This window comes from Cannabis sativa, chromosome 7 (genome assembly GCF_029168945.1).
Source record: "Cannabis sativa cultivar Pink pepper isolate KNU-18-1 chromosome 7, ASM2916894v1, whole genome shotgun sequence".
Classification (NCBI taxonomy): Eukaryota; Viridiplantae; Streptophyta; class Magnoliopsida; order Rosales; family Cannabaceae; genus Cannabis; species Cannabis sativa.
In genome coordinates this window covers 1,843,151-1,863,053 of record NC_083607.1, presented here as the reverse complement: position 1 = coordinate 1,863,053, position 19,903 = coordinate 1,843,151, and the positions used below count along the sequence as shown (strand labels likewise).

At 23.8% G+C, this 19,903-nt stretch overlaps 2 protein-coding genes across 2 annotated transcripts; both read right to left on the bottom strand.

The window, feature by feature from the left end:
- Window positions 1-560: 560 nt before the first annotated feature.
- LOC115696934 (basic leucine zipper 6) lies at window positions 561-3,256 on the bottom strand. The gene is made up of 4 exons (XM_030623828.2): window positions 2,529-3,256; window positions 1,918-2,008; window positions 1,702-1,828; window positions 561-1,198 (listed from the first exon to the last, which is right to left on the bottom strand). Exons 1-4 carry the CDS (start codon window positions 3,050-3,052, stop codon window positions 1,011-1,013), a joined length of 930 nt encoding a protein of 309 aa, XP_030479688.2. The 5' UTR covers window positions 3,053-3,256; the 3' UTR covers window positions 561-1,010.
- An 8,907-nt stretch (window positions 3,257-12,163) lies between these two features.
- LOC115697755 (stearoyl-[acyl-carrier-protein] 9-desaturase, chloroplastic) lies at window positions 12,164-15,139 on the bottom strand. Its single transcript, XM_030624877.2, has 3 exons — window positions 14,951-15,139; window positions 13,621-14,074; window positions 12,164-12,796 (listed from the first exon to the last, which is right to left on the bottom strand). Exons 1-3 carry the CDS (start codon window positions 15,079-15,081, stop codon window positions 12,224-12,226), a joined length of 1,158 nt encoding a protein of 385 aa, XP_030480737.2. The 5' UTR covers window positions 15,082-15,139; the 3' UTR covers window positions 12,164-12,223.
- Window positions 15,140-19,903: the final 4,764 nt, after the last annotated feature.

Sequence of the window (19,903 nt, the reverse complement as noted above, 5' to 3'; positions counted from 1 at the left end):
TGTTATTTTAGTCTAGTTTGATGTTAATTAGTTCTCTTATCTTAGTCCTTTGGATCCCTAGGTTTTCTTTGCTTCATTTGGTCTTGGGCTACGCCTTTGTTTTTTGCTGAAACTTCGTACTTTACTTCATATTTGTTTTTCCTTTAATAAATTTCCTTATTATTTTCTTGTAGTGGTGATCAGAGTTACACATAATTATAATGCAACAAACCACATTCAGCGGTAGAACCTCCTCAAACCAGGGTAGCTCGTCTAATCGAATGACATATTTTGTCAAACTGTAAACTGCAGAATTTTTATCGCGGGGCACATGGAACAAATTTACAAGTTTGTTGTCTAGATTTTCGTTTTCGTTGTATGATATTATAGCATTTATCCTTAACATAAAAAAAAAATGTAGAGTAAATGTTGATTATATACTTGCAATTTTAATTTCTTTTTAAACATATTTGTGACAACTATTATTTATGTGCATATATAATATCAAGCATGGAGTACCATACCAAACCCATATTTAGCTAATAAGTGCAATTGAATGGTAATTAAATAAAATCTTAACATAGAAACTAATAATCCAAATTCTTATGTAATGTCATTTTTTTTACATTTCCAAAATAGAAAAGGATTCAAAGAAAACAATATATTAAAAAGAAAAAAAAAAAAAAAAAAGCATAATTTATGCTATGAATACAATTAATTTTCTCTCCCCCACCAAAGAAATAAAATCCAAAATATTCTAAAAGAAAAAGAAATTACTAATCACATAAAACAATAGTACAAAATGATTAAAAAGAATAATCCCAACCCCATAAAATAAAAAACACATTACTTTTTTTTTTTTGAAATTAATAGAACATGCATGTTCATGACCTATCTTAGATGTCGTCCACGTGTCAAGTTTCCACCCTCCAATAAGAATAAGAATATTTATAGAGAAGTGGGTCCCACAAAAGCATTACAAATTAGAAACACATCATGTGAAGAAAGCGCAAGTTAGCATTATGAGTTTATCATGCACCGTTGACCGAACAATCACCGCCGCCGCTGCCATCTGAGTTTTGGGCAGCGGCGGTGGTGGCGAGTGGTCTCGCCGACGATAGCGCGTTTTGTTGATTATGAATTTCCATCTTCTTTATATTTTGGTGATGATACACTTGCCTTAGTCTCTCAATTTCATTCTTCAATGCCTCTTGATGAGCTAATTAATTAATAATAATTTAAAAATTAATTAATATATAAGATCATATTAATTTCACTCAAATTTAATTTTAATTAAATAGAAAAAATATAAAAAAAAAAAATCAAAGAATTTTAGCATAGTATTTTAAATATTTATATATATGAAAAATTGTCACTTAAAAAACATAAAAAAAATCAAAGAATATTTATGAAGAAAAAATTCACATTTATTCAAAATCTCCTAATTAATTATAGAGATTCAATTTTTATGATAATTACATGCTTATACAAATTATATATAGATTTTATTTTAGCATAGTATTCTTTTTTTTTTTTTTTGAAATGAAAATTAAAATCAAATTGAAGAAAAAATTCACATTTATATACTAAAATCTATCTTAGTAATTAAGTTATATATAGGGATTCAATTTTTATACTAATTTTTGTTTCTTGTTCTCTAAGAAAATTGTAAAGATTATTAAGCAAAATAATTAATAAAATAAATAAAATTAAATTACATACCATCTTTGAAAATGTTATCTTGAGCCAAAGCAGCAATTCGTTGCTTAAGAGCAGTATTATCAACATTAAGAATTAATCTCTGGTGATCCAAAAATGCAACTCTTGGAGATAATGCTGATACCTCTGACTATACAATAATTAATATTTAATTAACACATAATCCTCATTTATTAATTAATTAATTAATAACAATTATTTATTTAATTAATTAATTACCTGTAAGGTTGTGACACTTCGTTCAAGCTCTGAAATGTATTGTAGCTTTCTAACTCTGGACCTTTGTGCAGATTGTCTATTTGCCAATATTCTGAAAATATATAAAATTAATAAATATATTTCATTTAATTTACATATTCTGAAATTATAATTTTAAATATATTTAATTTAATTTAAGAATAATTAAATAAAGTACTATCTTTTTTTAATTTTTTTTTTATATTTTTGAGATTATTTTTTTATATTTTTACGGTATTTTATAAAAATAATAAAAAAAAATAGGTAACAATAAATTAACTATAATATAACATAAAAATACATATTTTATTTAATTAAAATCATAAAAATTATTTAAAATTCTATACAATCATATCTTCATAACTTTTTTATTATTTATTTTTTGTGTATTTGTAAAATAATTCATTTAATTTACATTGTTTTTCTCATGAATATTATTTACAATTTAATTATGATAATTTTTTCTTCCTTTGCACATTTTAAAAAACATATATTTTAAATATTATTAACACAAAAAAATTAAACTAAAAAAAACTATATAAAATCAATCATATTCAAACAAAATTAAGAATAAATCCATGCAATGCAATTACCTTTTTACCCTTTTGGGGTCGAATACAGTATCCCCAGACGAAACAGCATTAGAAGAAGAATTCAACGGCGGCGCGTGCTCATCACCTTCGCTACAACCCTCCTCTTCAACCTCCTCCGGTTCAGATTTCAGCTTCTGTGACAACTTCTCATCATTATTATTACTATCCCTATCGTCAGAATTAGACGTGGAAGGATTAGAACAAACTACTCCGTCACCGGCGCCGGCGCCGGCGCCGGAAAACTCATCGGAAAACATTGACATGAGCTGTTCATCATCTAATTTATCGAAGGAGCTTTGCATCATGATCAATGCAGCAGAATTACGAGTAGAATTGGCATTAAATTCTTCGGTTGTCGTCGATTCGAGAAAGGCGATGGAATCGCTGCTGGCTGACCGGCGGTGGGCTCCTCTACGCGCCGCCGTGAAATCAAGAAACTCGTCGACCCAATAGGGTTGTTGATTGTGAGGATGAAAAGAATTATTGGCCCAATTTTGGGGTATTTTTGGTGGTAATTGTGCCATAATAATAAATTTAATTTATTTTTTTTATTAGTGATTTTCAATTTTTCACACAATTCTCTCTCTATATATGTGTATATATAGGTTTTTTTTTAGAGAGAGAAATATAACAATAAAAACTGTCTAAACAGAAATGGTTTAGGGGATTGGGATGAGAAGAGAAGAAGAAGATATATGATCATATAAATGGTTTTTTTTTAATAAATAAATAAATGGATATGAAGAAATAATAAATAATAAATAATAAATAATAATGTTATGTAAGGTTTTATTTTATTTAATTAATTATGTAATTTATTTATTTATTTTTTTAGGGTATAAAAAAAGGTTTTGGAGGATGAAGAGGGGTGGTGGGTCACATGGGGGTGGGGATTAGAGACAGCTAGCAACAGCTGGTGCCCTAAGAAGGAATTTGGAATTAGAATTTATTATACAAATTTAAATATTTATTATTTATAGAAAACATTTTTTTTTTTAAAAAAAAATACAATACTTTTAATAGGGATTGTATTTTTATTTATTTTAGTATTTGAGAGAATTTTTTAGTCTAATTTTTTTTATAATCGTGTACGTTGTAGTTATTTAAGATATTTTGTAAAATTTTGAGACTTTTGGAAAAATTTAATACGCTTAAAATATTATAGTTCAAACAGTCTATTAGACGTGTGTCTTAAATATTTATAACGTACACGATTGTGAAAAATAATTAAATTATAAAATTCATCTGAATGCCAAAAAAGATAAAGAGTGTATCGGTGCATCTTTTTTAAGGATGAGCATTGTGAAATCACCCAAATATATGTAGCATAATATTTGTAATAAGGGCTGTTTTAGTTTACTCTCTATTTTTTTAGGAATTTTTTTATTTTTATATTTAAAATATATTTTTTTTTTGTATTTTTATGAAATTCCACACAGAAACTCATATAGCAACTAATGGAGCAACTTAAAACGCAATCACAATTTGTATAGCAACCCACATAGAAATTACTGGAGAAACTACCGGAACAACCCAAACCGTAAATTTTAAAAAAATAATAAAAAAAATAGTATGTGAGGTAATTTACCTTTTTTTAAAGAAAAATTCAATTTTATTAACCATTGATTTTCGCTACTAAATAAGGTAACAAATTAATTAGGTCGAATAAACTCCTAATTAAAGTGACCATCAGAATATAATATAGAAGCTCTAACAAAATAATGAGCTACTATATTAGTTGATCGTTTAACAAAGACAATAAAAATATTTACCAATAAAGCAAGCAAATACTTACAGTCATTAATAACTTTTTTCTTTATAGGAGAGGCTTTTTTTTTATAATCGTATACATTGTTAATTATTTAATAAAGTTATAATACTAAAAATAAAGTTTAAATAAATATTTACTATGCTTATAAAAAAAAATGTATGCAATAAAATATATAAATTTTATTTTTGACACACTAAATTATTTTAAATTTTCTCAAAAATTATATGTCCTAATAAAATAACTACAAATTGCATAATAATAATAATAATAAAAAATATATGCTATAAATACTGAAATAAATAAGAATATATATACTAATAGAACGGCCTTTAATTATTACACTGAGGGCCCGTTTGGTACGCAGGATTGGATTGGATTAGACAGGTTAATTTGTCCAATCCAGTGTTTGGGCATGTTAGAAGTCTGGATAACTAATCCAGTTAACCTCATCTGTCTGGTATTATTTATCCCATCCAGCAGGGTGGGATAAATAATCCCATGCAGGTGAGATTTTTTTTTTTATCGTTTTTTTAATTTAAATTTAATTAGAATTTAAAGGAAATAATTATCACACATTTATTTATACATTTTTTTATCAAAAACTTATTCATTAAAATTAGTGAAAATGTATAATTTTGAATTATTATACATAAGTTTTTAAAATTTAGAATATTATTAATTAAATAATAGTTACTTAAATTGATTCTAAAAAAAAAATATGACAATAAAATTATATAAATTTATATAAATATTTTAAAAAATTAATATTTATATTAAATTAGTGTTTAAGATAAACAATTTTATATTATTCAAGTATTTTTATTTTACTATTTTAATTATTTATTAAATAAAAAATATAACAAAATATTTTATTATATATTTATGATATATTCTTAATTATATATGATATATTATTTTTTTTTGCTACGAATTATTTATTTATATTTATTTATTATTATATATTTTAATTTTAATTTATTATTATATGTTTTTATTTAATTTAAGTTTTTTTTTTTTTCTAAAAGGAAATAAAATAAAATAGTCGAGTCCATTCTTAAACCAAACACAGGATTACTTTCAGCATAATCCAATCTTGTCCAGTCCAGTCCAATCCTTTTCAGTCCAATCCAGTCCAATCCTGCGTACCAAACGGACCCTGAATGTACTATAAAATTACCCAATTCTTTATTAGAATTGCTCCTATATATATCCAAAACATAATTCTATTTTAGACACTACATATTGTAGTTATAGCATATTTTTTATTAATTTTTCTTCTTAACAAAATAAAAACAATTTACTATCTCTGAAAATAAAGTTCAAATATGAGATCATAATTTTTTTTTTAAAGAAAATCGCTAAAAAATATCAATTGTCTCTACGTCAATATCGTTATTAGTACAATTAAATATCGGTCTCATATGATTTATAAAATTGCTAAAAGACATTATCGATGCCTAGTATTCTTTTTAGTATCATATTTCTATTGATATAATTAAGTAGTGAGTTTCATATAATTTAATTAAGAAAATAATTTTTAGAAAATATCGCTAAACAATTATAAAGTAAAATACTACTTATAAAATGTATTAAGCACTACTAATATCTAATAACGTACTTTATGATTTCATATATTAACTAATAAAAAATATTACTAATTACCAATTACAAAATAATAATACATCTAAAAAAATATCATAGTATCTAATAATAATATTCTTCATTAAATATATAACATGAAACAAAAACATTATATATTTTTACGGTATATATGGAGAAAAGTAACACCTATAATTATGTATTGAAGAATTATTATCATCTATCTATATAGTATATATATATAGAGAGAGAGAGAGTATTAAGTGGAAAGTCTTGTATGTTGTTTAATTAATAACTTGAAGGAATAAGCCACCACGTGCCTATGTGACCCCTCTTCTTTGGCGTTCCATATTATACATTATTTGTATATGGAGCATTGTTACCGAGTATCAGTGGTACCCAATTTTTTTTATAAATAGAGTTTTTGAAGTTATATACAACTTAATACTTAATTACACTATATCGTCGATGTTAATAGGGTTTTAGTGCTAATATAATACCGATATGATATATTATCACATTTTAGTGTTAGATATAAGCAGCTTAAGTTTGTACTTAAAACCTATTTAACCCAAAAAAATTATCCTCATTTAAAAATATATATTTTTTTATTAATTTTTTTTTTAATAAAAAGGCAAAAAATATATTTTTTTTTATGAATTATTAAATTTTAGATCAGACAATAATTTTTTATATAATTTATTAAATTAAAATATATAGAATTTGATATTAAATTAACATTTTTTTTTATGTATATATAGATGATAATATGTATGGGGTGTGTGTTCTTATTACTTGTTAGTGTATGATTTCTCACACGTACCTTCTTTTTCATAATAACGGCAAAACAAAATTCAACACAATCATGTTCCATAATTCATAAATTAATTAATTAATTGTCACAAATATATATATATATAGACTATATTACTATACATAAATATCTCTGGTACTATAGTCTACACTACTACATATCATATGTTAATTGTTTTATTAATAATATATTTATTTATATATATATATAGAAAAACATGACATCATGATACATACATGTCGATTTAATGATGATGATCTTAATTATATATCTTCATTTTGAAACAGCTTTGATTATATATGAAGGAAAAACATACTAAATTAATTAGGGTATAACTATATCTATGTAAGTACTATTCAAAAAGCATATATATTATATATTCGTCTTTGGTTTGATATTTAATCAAATATAATTTTAATATATACTAAATTAAATTATATGTATTTTTTAAAAATTTGTGACTAATAATATCATTTATACTAAAAAATTATATATAATTTCAATTTTAGGTAGCAATATTAAAATTATGAGATCCTTATATAAAATATTATTTTTTTAAAAAAATTATATTTTTATGTTTAAAATTTTTTTATATATATATTTTTTTTATGATTTTCTATAAAAATAATAAGAAAACTACATAAAAATAACAAGTAAATAATATCATATAAATAACATCAAAATAATAATAATAATAAATTAAAAAAATATAATATAAAAAAATCATATTTTAGTAAATAAAATTATAAAAATATTTAAAATTCTGTACAACTATATTTTTATAATTTTTTTTTGTTATTTTTATATATTTGTGAAATAATTTCTAAAATTATTAAGTGAATTTCTAAAGAATATGTGGTATTTTCGAAACAATAGATAAGAGAGAGATGAGGATATATGAGCTGTGAAAAGGGAAGGAGGAAGGTTGTAAGAATCATATGTGTGTGTGTATATATATATATAGATATATTGGTGTATATATATATGTGTGTGTGTTGCACCCATGTGAAGAAGTGGTATATTAAGAGGAACACTTTTGTTTTGTTTGTCCCCAAAATGAGAGTCTCACATGCAAACCCTTACCTTATATCTCTCTCTACCACTTTCTTCATATCTTCCTTCTTTTCCATTCCATACATAATCTTATAATTGTGTCTCTTTCTTTCTTTTCTTTATCTATATAGTTATACTTGGGGAAATGGGGATAATGATTAGTGAAAAAAGTTTTACTATATTATTTATTAAGTTACACTTGTTTTATTTGTTTAATAATGTTTAAACTCCCTCTCTCCATTTATATGCATATATATAGTATTGGACTTATGTATGAGTAGTGTCTAGTACTTTTCAGAGGTAACATTTTGTGATTAGTTTTTATAAAAGTTATTATATTAAATTATATGAAATTTTATATTTAATTGTACTAATAATAATATTATATTTTGGAGGGTATTAGACGTTACTAGTATATTTTAGTATTTCTCATATATAAATAATAAACATAAAGTATTGTTATTGGATGGGTACTAGTAGTGTGTAGTACCTTCTAGAAGTATTGTCTTATAATTATTTAGTAATATCTCTTAAAAATTATTATATTAAATTATATAAAATTTGATAATTGTACCAATAACAATATTAAACATTATAAATTGGGATGCCAGGCATTTCTCATAAAAATAATTAGTGAAAGAGTGATGGAGGTAGATAGTAAAATTAATGAACTCAAAATAAATTAATAGTGTTATTATATTATTTATAATTATATTCATTTTCATATTATTATTAGATAATTAATTAATGCATTTTATCTTAATTAAATATTATTTCACAAATTAACATTATTTTATAAAAAATACACATTACAAAAAATTTTACTTTTAATCACAACAAAATTTATGACTAAAAGTAAAAAATTTGTGGCTAATTATAAATCATCATCTTTATGTTGTGATTAAAAGGTAGTTTTAGTCACAATTCTTGTTGTGACTAAAATTAAATTAATGACGACTTATATTTAAATACTATGTTTTAGTCATAAGTGTAACTTTTTGTTACGATTATAAGTAATATTTGATCAAAAAAAATTATACTGTGACTAAAAAATTATCACTAAATATACGTAATTATTTTTTGTAGTGATAATAATATCACTTAAAAATTATTACACACCGAATATATATTACATATATATTACATGTAATTTATGTTAATTGTATTAATATTTATTTAATAAATATTTTATATTTTTTTACAAGTAATAAATATTTTATATTGTAATTTATTTGTGAGTGTTATTATTGGAGCTTCTGTTTTATCTCATACAAAGTCAATGAGAGAAGGTCAACTATATGAACGGTTCTGATTGTTTTATAATATAAAATATTTTTATATATATATATATATATATATATACATATAGGCAAAGCAATTCTTACAAATGTGATTAAATCATGGTACTTGAAATTTATTATTATTATTATTTTTTAAAAAAAATAATATGGAAGTGAAATTAAAAAGTTCAGTTATTATTTGTATTTTATTTATTTTATTTTTTCATTCCACAAGAATATTTATAAACCTATATAATCCATAATTAAGTTAATTAATATAAATTATTAAAGCAAGTTATAAAAGCAAAAAATAAAGGCATGCATGTGCATTTGTATTACACGTTACAACTGGAATAGTAATTTACATTTATATATATAATATATAAAAAAAAAATTAATTAATAATAAAAATAATAAAAAAAATTTACAACTAAGAGAAGAATAATAACCTAATAGTATAACAATTATAGGAGAAAATTCTTAGATAGTGCCTCACTTTTGTTTTTATTGAACAACATTATTTCAAATTACTTAAAATTCTACACACCTTTCAACTAGGATGCACTGATATATTTTTATTTATTTTAGCATTTAAAATAATTTTTTAGTCAAATTTCTTTTATAGTCATTTTCGTTATAATTATTTAAAATATTTTACAAAATTTTAAAAAATTCAAGAAAAAAGTTAATACATCGAAAATAAGATTCAAACAGTGTATTACACACATGACTATTTTATTTTATACGCGTGTAAAATAAATTGTTTGAACACTGCTTTTTATATTATAATTTTTTTCAAAATTCTTAAAATTTTATATGATATTTTAAATAATTACAGCATACACAAATATGGAAAAAAAATTTAAAATAATCTTGAAACTTATATGCTATTATATATTTGGAACACTTTTCAATGTATTCATGAATGGTAACTAAACAAATTTAACTATAAATATTAATTTTATAAATATTAAATCATCAAATTTTGATCTAATAACGAATAATAAAAGAAAATTTTAAATTTCTATACTTAGTTTCGCTACTTAATTAAAAAAATATCAAAAAATATCTCTTATTTTACAATATATCAAACATATGCTCATATAAAATATTTAAGTCAAACTCAAGTTTTACTTAACTTTTTTTTTTTTTTGCTAAAAACTTTTTTCTTAATTTTTTTCAATCGATAGAATAATCTCAGCCATATGATATAAAAGTGAGAGCTTTTTTTAATTAAGTAAAAAAATTAAACATAAAAATTTTAATTTGTATAATTTTACCTATTATATATAAAAAGACTTATAATTTCTCTAAAGAAAATTCATTGGTAGGGCTTCAATTTTACTTTAATTAGTGTATTCTTATTTTTGGTATATATAGAAAAACTATAAATATGATGAAGTGCATTCTAATTATAGTAAATATTTAAGTAATTTGTAGTATAACTACTTAATTTTAATTTTCAATTGTAAATATATATAAATTTAATTTTTGGTAGAAATAATATATAAGTTATAAATTTAGAACTTTTATAAATATTTCGCTATTAAGTGTCAAGTAAATTGCCACGTGACAATCCCCGATTGGTATAAGTCATTAAATTTTTATTTTTATTTAAAAGTTCATTTAAATATATCAATAAAAAAATGACATGTGGATAGTTACCTAACACTTAACGGCCAAATATCTATAGAAGTTCTAAATATGTAACTTAAGTATTTATGCCGCAAATTACACTAAATATTTTGGCAGTTTTTAAAAAAAAAATTAAGGGTTCAAAAATATGATTTGAATAATTAGTTCAATTATGGTGTACATTATTATAATTTCTTTAAATAGGTCCCTAATTATAATTATGGGATTAATTAATTAATGAGGAAAGTTGATTGAAGCATCACACCGTACAAGAAAGGAGAAAGAGAAGGACTATTAAGGTTTGATGCCAAAATAAGCATTATTGCACGTGGGAGGAGTTAGCCTAAAAGGGTCCACCATCACCACCCTTTGATTTATTTTATTTATTTATTTATTATATTTAAAAAATTCTACAATGTAGTCACTTAAAAAAATATGTACTGATTTAATCTTATCTAATTTGGTATTCGAAATAATTTTAGTCAAATTATTTCTCATGGTCATGCACGTTATAGTTATTTAAGACATCTTGCAAAATTTTAAGAAATTTAGAAAAATTTACATACTGAAATAGAATTCAAACAGTGTGTTGCACGTGTAACTATTTTATTTTATACGCATGTGAAATAAATTTTTTAAACACTGCTTTCTATATTATAAATTATTCTGAAATTCTTAAAATTTTGTTGAATATTTTAAATAATTATAACAAACATGAATATGAAAAAAAAAATAGATTAAATTCTTTTAAAAATACCAAAATAAATAAAAAGTGCACCAACACATCCTTTTTAGTCATAGATATTTGAAAAAATAAAATAAAAACGCCTAGACACATTCATAAAATATGTCCCCATAAAAATTTGACCTCTTATGGAGAAACAAAATTTGGGTGCCCCATCACTTACCATTATTATTATTATTATTATTATTATTATTATTATTATTATTATTATTATTATTATTATTATTATTTTAGACGATATATTTTTTTTACTAATCGTCAAAAGATTCAAACACTATGCAGAAAAAATTTCATAAAAAAAAAAAAATTATGAAAAGAGAATCATTATATAGTAACATAGGACATAATATATATTTCCACTAATTATTACTTATAAAATTATGGTAAATATTATAACTAAAGAAACGAAGTAGAAGTAGTTTTTGACATTTTTATTTTTGAAAGGCAATACTTAGCTATTGTAGACATATATAATCTTAAGATTTTACTAAGTCTATATTGCACTCTAAAAATTATGGATATTTAGATAATTTTAATAATAATTATTTTATATGACAATATAAATTATAATTATTTAATATATTTTTAGAAACATTACAATAACTTACATACTAAAAATAAGATTCAAACAATGTAAAATAATAGACCGTTTGAACCCTATTTTCTGTACGGTAAATTATTTTAAATTTTTTAAATTTTACAAAATATTTTAAATAATTACAATATACACCGTCATATAAAAATATTTGAATTATAACAATTCAGATATTAAAAATACCAGCTTATACATATCATAATCTAGATTTGAACCACTTTTTCTCTATCTAACACCCAACTTACACGAATGGAAGAAGAATCATTCATTTGGGCCTTACTCTTGACCATCTCTTCAATCCTTTTGACTCTATGGGCCAACCCACAAAGATAGTCTTGGGCCTGTCTTCCTTCACTAGAAAGCCCAATAAGCTTTTCTACATTCCATTTGGCCACCAAATGTTCTAATATTTCTCTATACTCAGTCACACTATAAACCCCAACACGTGAGGCAATGTTAGTGAAATGGGTATATAGATTAGGGTCAATTCCATCATACATTAGGTGAGCAGGCATACTAATCTTTCTCTTCATAGTGTCTGCAAATGCCAAAACCATGTCGTTTGGATCGAGCTCGAAGAGCTTCGAAGCTATTTTGGTGTAAGCAGTCTCGTGTCGTTTCTCGTCACTAGCTACTACTCCACATATTTGGGCGAGTTTTGTATCACCATATTTGAATGCAAGTTTACCTGTGTTTCGGTGTGATATAAATGTTGCTCTTTCTTGAAATGATGTGTAGATTGCGAATAGGTATGAATCATTTCCGATACCAACATCCTTACAAAAAAAAATAATAAATAAACAAAATTGTGAGTTAATCATTAACATTAAGTTTTTGTAATTAAAAAATAGACATAGAATTAAAAATTTAAGTACAATGATGGGTTTTTGGTAATTTAAAGTATTTTCTTGTCAATGTGAAAGTTAAAATGAGTAATGTGATTTTTCAAAAATGTATTTGTAAAAAAAAAAAGGATAATTATACATAAGGCACTATTTTTTATAAAAAAAAAAAAAAAAATTATATTTTTACGTTTAAGGAATTTTTTTTATATTTTTACAATTTTTTATAGAAGCAATAAGAAAATTACATTAAAGTAATATCTAAATAACATCAAAACAACAACAAAAAAATAACATACAGATAATAAAAAATCAACAATAAATTAACAAGAGTACAACATAAAAAGACTGTATTTTCTGTAAATAAAATTAAAAAAATTGTAAAAATATTTAAAATTCCGTTAATATAATAAGAGTTTTGGTAATTAGATTAATATTATGTATGTAATTAAAATTTATCAAAAATAAAATAAATCGACTGAATTTTTTTTCAAGATATCGTAATAAATAATAAGTATACCAAAATAACCCTTTTAAGATGTATATTATAGAATCACCTAAGATTTTTTATTTTTTAAATGACCCTTCTAAACTTGTTGCTTAAAGTAAATCTTGTAATTTTTATAATTATATACTAAGATTATTGATTATACATAATTATATTTAATATTTGTGTTGGTTTTTATATTAATGTTTAACCAATAAATATATGCTAAACATAAAACCATTTTAACAAAAACATTAATAAAAATTTGTACCAATCCTCTTGCAATCAAATAATTAATAGTTGTCTCAATTCGCTTCATGTCAACTCGACCAGAGAGGTAAAGATACTTGTTGAGAAGATCACCATGTCTATTCTCTTCAGCACTCCAACCCCTTGCCCATATGGCCCAAGGCGTCTCATCTGCACCTGTTTTGTCGTGGAAGTTGTTGATCCCATTGATTCGTGCATGGTAGGATGGTAAGGCTTCTTCAGTGATCATATTCCCTACCAACACCACAAAGTAGTCATCTGGTACTTCCTTTACTCTCTCTCTTAACTCCTTCACTTGTTCCTCGAACCCCTCTGATGTTGGTTCTGGTAGAAAATCTTGTGGTTGCCAACTTTGATCTACTGGCTTCAATAGAGGTAAAATGTTTTCTCTTCCCCATTCTTCCATTGACTTAAAGATTTCTATCTTTTTTGCATTTGGCATCATCAATAATGCCCTGCACAATAATGTGTAGTTAATCTCAAACGTAAAATTAAAAGTAATAATTAGGGTTAAACTAATAAATATATGTTATTTAAGAGTGTACATCTAATATTACTTCAAGGGTTGTCTCTAACTTTTATGGGACTTAGGGCAAAATTTTAAAAGTGGATAAATTTCAAAAAAAATTCAAGTTCCTTATGGACTAATATTAAAAAAAAAAAAAAAAGTTTTTTGCGGTTCAACTCTCTTAATTATTATTCTACTTGCACTTAACTCTCTAAGCTCAAATTTTGGTAATAAAATCATCTAAGCTCAAATTTTGGTAGTAAAATCCTTCTACTAAATTGTTAACAAATTTAAAGTGTCATCACTGCTTATGTGTACACTATTATACACGTGGTACGTTTATATTAGTACACATAATATTACTATTTAAAAATAATAAAAAATTATTTTAAAATTTATAATTTTTTATTTTTTATAATTTTATTTAATTTCAGAATAAATTTTAAAATAATAATATTATGTTTATTAATATAAACGTGTCACGTGTACAAGATTGTACACATAAGCAGTCCATAGTGATAATTAACCAGATGACTCTTTAAATTTGCTAACAGTTCAGTAATTTAAAAAAATTTACCGTTAAAATTTAAGATTAAAAAATTAAGTACAAATAAAATGATAGTTCACAAAATTTAATCGTCAAAAACTCAAAAAAAAAAAAAAAAGTTCTTAAAAGTAAAAGAGATTGAGAGGTCTTGTCTTAGCTTCTATAGATTATATATATGAATATAAAGAAAGACTAGTGTAATCCATGCATAAAATATAGTTTTATATTCCAAAAATAGTATATAATAAAGTTTTGGTATATGTATAGTGCACTCACTTGCAGGTTTTAGAAGTAGTACTAGACTCTTTTGAACATCTTCTTGTGGTGGCCGGCAATGGTACTTGTAGTGGTGATGCCTTAACAAAACTATTCAACAATTTTGGTGAGATAATCATATTCAATGCCATAATTTCTTTTTGGCTATTAGGGTATTTTGATGGTGTAAGATTGCAGTGGCAAATGGATGTATATATATATATAGAAAGTTTATGCATTTATTATACTTTGCAATATTTTTTGAAATTTTAACCAAACGTTACTGATTGGACTCTCTGTTTTGTTAAATGATAAAATAGATACTGTATTTTCTAAAATGGTAAAAATAAGACTCTGAGTTCAATTTTCGATAATTTTTATTTTAAATATAACTAACTTGAAGATATTTCATAACACGGACAAATACAAAAAATATTACTAGTTTTATTATAACATCTCTAGATTGGATTATTATTAAGTTTTATTTTGAAAAAAAATCAGTTTAGGGTCCTATTATACTATTTTAGAAAATACAAGGTCTATTTTATCATTTAACAAAATAGAGGGTCCAATTGGTAACTTTTGCAAAACACAGAGTCCAAAATAATATTTCACTTTACTTATAGTTGTATTATAGTTGTCATGAGATTACTTTTTCTGGTTGTTTTATGGTTGATTTATAGCTGTCGTGAGGTTGATTTCTCGTTGTTTATTTTACTTTTCGCTTAGTATGTATTTTTGTAATTTTAAAATTTTACAAGCGCATTTTCGTAATAGACTGTAAAATTGTAAATAAATATAAAAAAATAATATTTTACAAAATTCACCACAGTTCTTTTTCTTTTTATGGATGATGTTTTATTTTTATGTTTACTTAATAATGGACATCCTTAAAAAAAAAAAAAAAAAAAAAAAAAAAATATGGATAACAAAACATTTATTAACTACTATTTCATAAGATGTAATAAAGTTCTTTTAATAGTGAGAGATGAAGAACTTATCCTAACATTCTGAAAATTGAGCTACCTCAATTTGTGGCCCAAAATGTTTCAACTTTTTTTTGACAATAGAAATAATAAATTTCAACAAAAAATTTACCCGAGATAATAATATGAAAAGAGAAAATTGTGACATAATTTATAAGTTCTCAAAAAATTTACTTTAATGCAAATAAATTCTTAACTTAAAAAATTACGGTAATAATTTCCAAGTTCAAGATTCTTGTAAATTCATTGACCATGGTCACTTTGTAAATTCTTGTAAATACTAAATAGTCACATTGAATTTGTACTGTAGGACTATTTTTTTTTTTTGAATGATTAATTGTTTTATTAACCAATAACTTCAGCTACCAAACAAGGTAGCAAATTAGTTGGAACATCCTCCAAACTGAAACGACGATCAGGGAGTAACATAGTAGCCTTCGCAAAGTGATGAGCCACTACATTAGCAGATCGTTTCACAAAAGATACATAAACATTACTAATAGAGTTAATCAAAGTCTTACAATCATGAATAACTAAACCAAACAAAAAAAACATTTTTAAAGAGCTACGTACTGTGTGACTACAATATAATGGTCACATTACAAATTTATTGTTATAAAATAAGTATAATGGTTGCATAATTTAATAATGTAAATTGATGATGTTTTGCGACCAAATATGGTTTCTTTACTAATAAAAAACTTTTAAAAAATTATGTTGTTAATAAAATTTTTAATAATGACTATGTACAAAACACACTATTTGAATTTGAAACATTTTAGAAATTTTTATCATAAATTCGCCTCAATATTTTGTATTTTTTGTGAAAAAAAATTGAAATAAAATTTTCGTACAAGTGATGTAGTTAAAATAAATTTATTATTATAACTCAAAATATTTTAGTCCTAATTTTTTTTTTAACTTAGACTCCATTACAATCTTTGAAAACATTACATTTAAAATAAAATTTCTAAAAATGTAGATTTAAAACAAGATAATGGGGCGAAGTACATAATCTTAAATTGTATAGCCTCTGTATTTTTTACTCAAATAAAAGCATAATATAAATATAAATATAAATAATTTAAAATTTAAAAAAAATGATATCATTAGAATAAAAATGTATTAGTAACATAATATTTAATTTTCATGTTACTAAAAATTGAATTAATTAAAATTAATAAGTTAATTAATGCATAAGTGATATAAGTGTAAATCTTTTGCATTATTAAATATCTCATGTACTTGTTTGCTCACCAAACTTAGTAATTCTCCACCAAACTTAGTAAATGTTGACCATCAAACTCAATGAGGTTTGTCTGTATTACACTTTTAAAGGGATGTTTCGGTAGATTTTTAATGTATTTTAGCATTTAGAAGAATTATTTAAGCTATTTTATTTTTCATGATCGCGTGTATTGCAGTTATATAGGATCACACATAAATTTTTCAAAAAAAAAATTGAATAGTTTACAGTTCAAAAAATAAGTTAAATAGTATCAAGATCAACGTGGATGCTGCTATGTTTGATGGTGGAAACTCTTATGGTATCGGTTTGGTGGCAAGAGACAGATACAGCCCGTTGGTGGAAGCAAAAATGGAGTGTTTTTTGGGGCGGGTTAATCCCGAAGTAGCCGAGGCTATTGGAGTAAGGGAGGCTTTAAGTTGGATCAAGAATCGCAACTGGCCGAGAGTTGTTGTGGAAACTGACTGCCTCACGGTTGTTCAAGCTCTACGAAGCTCTGTTCATATGATTTCTTTATTTGGACAAATAATAAATGAATGTAAACAACTCATGGTGGAGTTGAGTCATGTTAGTGTCTTTTTTGTTAAACGATCAGCAAATGTTGTAGCTCATAGCTTCGCTAGAGCTTCTCATTTTCATTCTGGTTGTATTTTCGATTTGGAGAATGTTCCAATCGATTTGTTACCTTGTTTGGTAACGGAGTTTGATGGTTAATAAAACTTAACTTTCCATTCAAAAAAAAAAAAAAAAAAAAAAAAGTTAAATATTTTATTGTATAAGAAACTATTTTTTCATATACGTGTGGTAAGAAACTGTTTAAACTTTATTTTTGACACCGTAAACTATTTAAAAAAATTTAAAAATTTACAAGTAATCCTAAATAGCTACAACACATACAATCTCCATATTAAAATTGCAAATAGTAAATGAATTATGATGTATAAAATGTTTTAACCTTTTTATTTACTATCTTATCATTATCTGAATTGATCATGAAAAAAAATAAAAATAAATATAGAAACAGATAAGAGGATTACCGAAACTATCTTATAAGGAGTGTAGATATTTCTAAAATATTATACTCAGTAATATAATAACATTTTTCAATCAAAAGTGGAACCGACAGTTTGAAAAAACTATTGTCAAGTCATTGGATGTACAATATTTCTTGTCTAACTTATATCCTTATGACATGTGTCATGCAATAAATATAGTCATAAGTATTATTTATTGAGGAATGATAGAGAAACTTTCTTTTGCGAGAAATGCTAAAGGGTACTAGTGGTGTCTAGTACATTTTTATGTGTCAATATTGTTATTGGTTCAACTAAGTATCGGTCCTACACAATTTAATATAATAACTTTTAGGAAGTATCGCTAACCAATTGCTACGTGACATATCGAGAAGGTGCTAGACACCACTAGTGCCTAATAACAATGCTCTTCTTTTACACTCTTTTTGCATTCTTTTTCTAATTAAGTGACATGTGTAATCTTATAAGTTATGTTTAAAAATAGTTACAATTATGCCCTCATTTAGTTTTAATTAATGATAATTAAAATGAATCATCTCATTTACAATTATGCCTCTGTTTTTGTTAAATGACAAAATGGACTCTGTATTTTTCAAAATGGTAAAAATAAGACTATGAACTTTATTTTCGACAACTTTTCTTTTAATATAACCAACTTGAAGATAATTCCTAACATGAACAGATACAGAAAATATAAACAGTTTTGTCATAACACATTTAAATCTGATTTTTATTAAATTTTATTTTAACAAAAATCAGTTCAGGGTCCTATTTGTACCATTTAAAATATACAGAGTCTATTTTGTCATTTAACAAAATAAAGGATCCAATTAGTAACTTTTACAAAACACAGTCTAAAATAGTATTTACCCTACTAACAATGATAGGTATACACAAAATATATATGTAATAAAATGCTAGGTTTGTTTGTAGTACGCTTCTAAAGGGTTGTTTCGGTAGATTCTTAACGTGTTTTAGCATTCAAAAGAGTTTTCTAAACTATTTTCTTTTTCATGATTGCGTATATTATAGTTATATAGGATCACTTGTAAATTTTCAAAAAAAATCGAATAGTTTACAGTTCTGAAAATAAGGTTCAAATATTTTATTGCACAAGAAACTATTTTTTCTTATGTGTGGTAAATAGTAAATGAATTATGATGTATAAAATGTTTTACCCTTTTTCCTTACTATCTTAATTCATAATATTATACGACTATGAAAAAAATTCTTCTAAATATCAAAACACATAAAAAAATTGACCGAAACTATCTTATTATAAGAAGTGTACAATAGATATTTCTAAAATATTATAGTCAGTAATATAATAATATTTGCCAATCAAACAAACCTTGTACTATTTCCTATCTACCTTATATCCTAATGACATGTGATGCAATAAATATAGTCATAAATTTTATTTATTTATTATATGAATATAGTCCTAACTTCTTGTTTGTTTCGATTTTATTTATTTATAATCTTAATATTATATGTTTTAATTTTTATATATTTAACCTCTTTTTATATTTTAGCGAAATTCCTTTAAATTTAAGATGTCATTTAAATATCACTATTAAATACTAACTGAATAATTACTGTATATACTTGTATATACATGAAAGGAAAATTTTGAAATTAATACAATAATAATTCAGTTAATATTTAACCGTAATATTTAATTGACACTTTAAATTCATAAATAAAA